This window comes from Vigna radiata, chromosome 2, assembly GCF_000741045.1.
Source record: "Vigna radiata var. radiata cultivar VC1973A chromosome 2, Vradiata_ver6, whole genome shotgun sequence".
Classification (NCBI taxonomy): Eukaryota; Viridiplantae; Streptophyta; class Magnoliopsida; order Fabales; family Fabaceae; genus Vigna; species Vigna radiata.
Window position 1 is genome coordinate 6,004,437 of NC_028352.1, and position 5,949 is coordinate 6,010,385.

The window sequence follows — 5,949 nt, forward strand, 5'->3', positions numbered from 1 at the left end:
TTCCAATGGTAAAACATATTATTAGTCTTTCTTGTTTATGTGTATGTAGTTTCCAATGTTGTTTGTGGTAAAACATATTATTAGCCTTTCTTGTTACTTACGACGCACTGGTAGTTAGTGATGTGGGGTTTTCAACCCTCGAGACCCTTTGAATTTTATGTGTATGTAGTTTCTAATTGTTTGTGGTAAAACATATTATTAACCTTTCTTATTTACTTTCTATCTAATGACGCATTTATTTTGCTGGAATACTCCGGATCTTTAATTTCTGGATAAGTTTTCTCTCGTATGGTCCCATGCCCTTTGTCACGAATCCAAAAATAAAAAAAAGAAAAGAAAAAGACCCATATGACAGGAGTATTCTGGAGAATGTTATTCTGGAGAATGTAACTTGATAGAATTGTTACTTGAAAAAAGAAAAACTAGGAAAAGTAAATATTAAATTACTAAAAAGAGAAGTTAAAAGAAAGGTGGTAAAAGGTGTCACTTGTTTAACATATGTTAGTTGATGAATGAATGTGTCCCCACTCGGTGGTGTTCCTCCATGATAACATAATAGCACCTGAATGTATATCCTTAAGAAACTCAAACCTCTTTAAAACAACAATTCCTGATATAAAGTTAAATCTCTATTTAGTCTTACACACTTCTCTTTCTCTCTCTTGATTTCCTTAAGGGTTACGAAAGTGAAATAAAAATGGTAACTTCAGACGGGGCGGTGGTGGGAAATTGAAGAAAGTTTTGGGTTTGGGATACTGGGTGCAAGGATTCAGGTGTTTTACATGGTTGGTTGTGAGTTTCTACCTCAAAGATGGTCTTAATGTGGACCCTTCCACTCTTCAAATTCTCCAGAATTCTGCTAATCTTCCCATGGTTGGGAAGCCCCTCTATGGCCTCGTTTCAGACTCTGTCTACATCTCTGGCCAGCACCGAGTTCCCTACATCGCCTTTGGAGGTAAAGTTGTCTTCACTCTTTTCATTTCTCTATACCCTTTTGCCTTCTCTCTCTGATTTGTTCATGTTAAAGCCAAGTTGCATACTTTTACTGCTGTCGATATATAGTTTTTGGTTCCTTGTTGTTGGGTGTTGGGAATTGAGAATTGGTTCTGTTGTGTTCTGTTAGGTTCCTTTAATCAGGTAACCAAAACTGATCACTCTACTCTCACACAACTCTCAATACAGAAAATACATGTAAGTATCCCATCCAAGGAAGCCTCTCTTCCTCTGTTGGAAAATGTCCAGTCTATTCCAAAAGTAAAATATCTTATAGTCTTCACCTGTTATGTTATTATTTATACCCTCTCTCTACTAACAACTAACTTCTTTTATTCCTAACATTATTCTACCCCTCAAAATCAACCTTGTCCTCAAGGTTGAAGTCAAGGAACTATTATTTGAGGTAGTGCTCCTCTTTTCAGGTGGTGCCCTCCAAATTCTGATATGGAGGCTTGGTTGGTAGCAAATCCTTCTCTAATGTCTTCCATTCTTTTTCGATTCTATTAACGTCCCACATTTTAGTCACCTCTTTTTCAAAACTATAAGCCTGGAGAAGATGATCTGTGATATCTTTTAATGCTTCCAGCATATATGCAGGTCCCTCTTATTGGGAGTTAAGTCACTCTCTTCTGTTTCTCCCTCTGCAAATTCCGCTTGGCTCAAGCTCCAAGTCAGAGTCATGGTTTCAATATCTGTAGTATATAAGCTAACTCTTTTGATTCAGAAATGTTTTCTCTGCCTATTGGCCTGTGTTCTTCATTCATAGGACTGATTCAAGTCTGGCGTTACAACCTGCAAGAAGCAAAAACAGTTAAGTATATTCCTACCAGCATCAATTTTCTTGTTTGTTGTTATATAACTCTCAACAAATTCCCTATTTCTATCAAAAAATCCAAATGGTAACTTCTCATAATCTTGACCACTTATTCCACGGTATATTAAAATCATAAAATTAGTTCGGATATCTCGACCTTTTAGTTGACAAAAACTTCCAAATATTTCACCAGGAAACAATTTTCCTATGACTTCATTTCTTTTCCAACCAGTTAGTCTTTCCATGGCTGCATTCCATTCAGAACAATAGGCACTCTCATCAAAAGAAAATATGGGTGGAATTAGTGGATTGAGACTCTGCACGATTGCTTTGTAATCACCTTCAGCAATTTCATTTGTCACTGAGTGAGTCCCAACACATGGAAAATTTTTTGCATACTTGTTTTGTCCAACAAAAGATTCTAACTTATCCATATATGTGAAGCACATTGTGTGAATGTCGCCAAAATGTAAACCTGGATTTCTGTAGACCAACACATCCCCAGTAATTTGGCCATTCCCAGGTATCATACAATCTTGATCCTTCTATAGGCATCCAGTGGGATCTACAGTCCCCATTAAATAGAAACATTCAGGCTTATATAGCTTCCCTCCTCTAAGCTTCTTGTGTTCCTCCCTTGCAAGTATATATAGATGATATTGCAAAAATGGCTCATCCAGAGGAATTCGACATAAAATCATTTCTACCACAATGTATTCATCCATGGTGCCATTATTAATTGATGCTCTGAGTGCAACACGCTTGTTGGAGAAAACATGATTTGCATCTTCCAAATTACTCTNTAGTAAAGCCTTGAAGAATTCATTTGGCTCTCCTCCATNGCTCAAAAGTGTAATAAGATTTTTAGATAAATAANTTNTATTTGGCTTGATGCCTGTGTTCACTACCTCCAATGAATTTATGCTTTGCATATTCAGACTAAGGTCTTTCTCAACTTTAATCATTGAATGCCTAANCTGTATTGTCCTAGGAAGAATCTTTCTGTTAACCAAAAGAGTGCCCTTAATTGTGCGATCCATGTGAAAGAAACGACACTGAATCAGCAAAGGCAGTTCATGTGTGCTTAGCTTCAGCTCCGTTGCTCCTATTTCCTTACCCATATCCTCGAGATCCAAGAGATTGTTAATTTCCTCATCTTCTTCGACTTCCTGCCCTCCGCCGGTGTTGACAGATCCCTCCTGTCGCACCTCTGCCATCTTCTCACAAACGGTGTCCCGATTTACTCTGCCAAGCCTCCGCATTAGAGCGTCGGTGAACATCTTCCAAGTCGGATGCCTGGTTTTCTCCTGCCAGAAGCAGAACCAATAGCTCACCAAACCTCCCTCCATGCATATGTAGACGAGCTTCATCTTTTCCTTCTCCATCATGCTCTGGAGATCAAAGAATTTCTCTACCTGTGTGATCCATCCCATGGGATCCACTCTTTCAAATGTAGGTAGTTTAATGTGCTTCCTCCAACTACGTCGAACTTCTCCTCTGTTTTCTTCCGATTTCTCCTTTGAGTTTTCCGGCGGTCGTCGTTCGTGCCCAACATTGACGGAATCACGTCTTCCTTTGGAGCTCCGTTGTTGGTTCCTGGTTTTTTTCTTGAGCGCAGCCAAACGCTCGGAATTCGCGAGTTACTCTCTCATCTCTGCTTTCAACTCTTCTACCGTGGATTCAATCACAATCAACCTTCGCTCCATTTGCTCCTCCGCTCCTTCGATACAGATCCGATAGGTCAGACCAAAGCTGTTAGGTTCCTTTACTCAAGGAACCAAAACAGATCACTCTACTCTAACACAACTCTCAACACAGCAGAATATCACAGTATATGTATGTATTTTATTAATACTGTAATGTATCGAAAGAAGAAAATACATGTAAGTATTCCCACCCAAGAAGCCTTCCTTCCTCCACTAGAAAATGTCCAGTCTATTCCAAAAGTAAAATATCTAATAGTCCTCTCTCCACCTATTCTATTATTATTTATACTTATTTATACTCGCTCTCTACTAACAACTAACTTCTTTTATTCCTAACATATTCCTTCTTATTCTACTTTGGAATAGATAAAAGAATATATGAATGGATGAATCGACCCTTTGTGTGTATAACTATGAATAAAAGAATCAGTCCATTCGGTCTGAAGTTGCTTTAATGGGAAAAAGCATAAAGAAAGAGTGGGATCGAGATTCTGGACTTAAGAAAAAACAAGATAGAGTTTTGTATCTTACTTTTTTTCTTTTGTTGGGACTTATTTGATATTTTATCTTCAGTCTGAATCTAGATTCTTTGAATTCTTTTTATATTCATGAGTAGTTAAATGGTAAAACATTATTATCGATTTTTCCTTGCATCGAGCCAAAGGTTGGAAAGGGGTCTCGAACTGAAATTCGTTAAGATTTGACTGTGACAATTGACAAGACTTCTTAAACTAGCACTCAATCAATGTATAGAACTGTAAAATGAATTGGTATACCATTGTTGATTGAATGTAGAGACAGGACATGTAAATACTGTAACCTCTCTTATGAAGTAAATGTGGAAGATCAGAATTCTCTCTAGGAACCAGATCAGTGGTCATTGAAATGGATTTATTTTCTTTCTTTTTGTTTTTCGACAGAAGAAACTTTTATCTGAAGGGTGATTTGGAATAGATGTAAGGACCAAGAAAAGAGACATTCGGTCAAAATCCAAGGAATAGAAGTTTATGTTGTGTCACTGCCAAAGAACATTCCCCTCTTCATATTTTGTTGGTGTTTGTTGAGTATATGTAATTTAACCTTCAAGGATTCAAAATTTAGCCATCTGAATCAGCAATATCAACCATTTCAATTTAAGCAACGAGTCTCTATCATATAGGGGCAAATAGTTAACCAATTGTATGATTCGATTAATGACTTAACAATTAGCATGAATAGGTGACCTCTGGGTCTGATATGTTGCATGGCCAGACTTGTCAGGAATTTTCCCCTCTTTTTATCGGTTGAAATTCTTCCATAGTTTCTTGGTTGCTAAAATTGGAATCAGTGTCAAAGTTTCTCCATTTAAGTTCTCATCCGTAAGAACAACTTTTTGTTGCATTTTTATATTTTTTGCAACCACCCCGATTCTTGGATTTTGATATCTTCAATTATATGGAGGAAAATTCATCGGCTAGAGTTTTGATAGAATCACATACATTATGAATTTTAAATCATTCCAGTTGTTGAAGATATAATGTAAAAGCATTCTCTTGTTTTCACTTCATAACTAAAGCTTTTGGGATAGTTGTTTTATGACATGGCATTGGATCCTCTAGACCAAATTGTGTAGACTCTAAGAGAATTCACTCCTTACCTCTCCCCATTCTCTTCTGATAAAAAGTTGAATTCTAGCAGAAGTCGGGTGAGCTTGTTCATAATCCATGGAGGTTCTGTTTTTCTTCAAGATTCTCCCATTCAGTGTTCTAATATCTAATAGCACAGATGTGTCCACCAGGATGTGAGGGGTCTATAATGGCCTTTCTTATGTCTTCCGTAGCACTGGCATTCATTGTGAGTGTTGCACTTGCATCGTATATTAAGATAACTGGAAGTGACTTTTCAGGCTTTCCACATGCACTTCTGATACAAGCTGCATGCACTTTGGTGCCAACTTTTTGGTCATCGTGCATACCTGATAAGGTAGAATCAAAAGCCAAGCGAAAAGACTCATAAAGTTAGTATCTTTCAGGGAAAAAGTGGAAGGTGCTGAGGTGATTGATTATTTTGTTTTCATTGCTTCATGCATCAGCCGGCACATAAGAGATATATCAGTTGGTATTTTCTAGATTTTTTATACAATACGTTTAAAAGTGATAGGGTGTAAAGGTGTAGTATGACCACATGCTGATCATGTTCTTCCTCTTCATTTGTTAAATTAAAAAAAAAAAAATAGAACTTTTTTTAATGTCAAAATGAATGCATCTTGTAACCATTTAAGGATATGATAACTGAATAAACCGAAAATTTAACAATTCACAGATTTTAAAATTAAATTAATTAAAATCCTATAAAAATAAAAATAAAAGTATTTAATTACTCTTGGTAAATCTATCGCTACATTTCTTATTTTATCATTTAATCTCTCTTTCTTTACAAACAAAAAAGTTAATT

The 5,949-nt window shown here is 36.6% G+C and overlaps 1 protein-coding gene across 1 annotated transcript; it reads left to right on the forward strand.

The window, feature by feature from the left end:
• Nucleotides 1-348: 348 nt before the first annotated feature.
• On the forward strand, nt 349-5,529 carry LOC106778784 (probable folate-biopterin transporter 7). The gene is given in 5 exon segments (XM_022787242.1): nt 349-386; nt 711-1,009; nt 1,124-1,137; nt 5,226-5,261; nt 5,263-5,529. Coding segments are annotated over 5 exon segments (636 nt in total). The 3' UTR covers nt 5,512-5,529.
• The last annotated feature ends 420 nt before the right edge of the window (nt 5,530-5,949 follow it).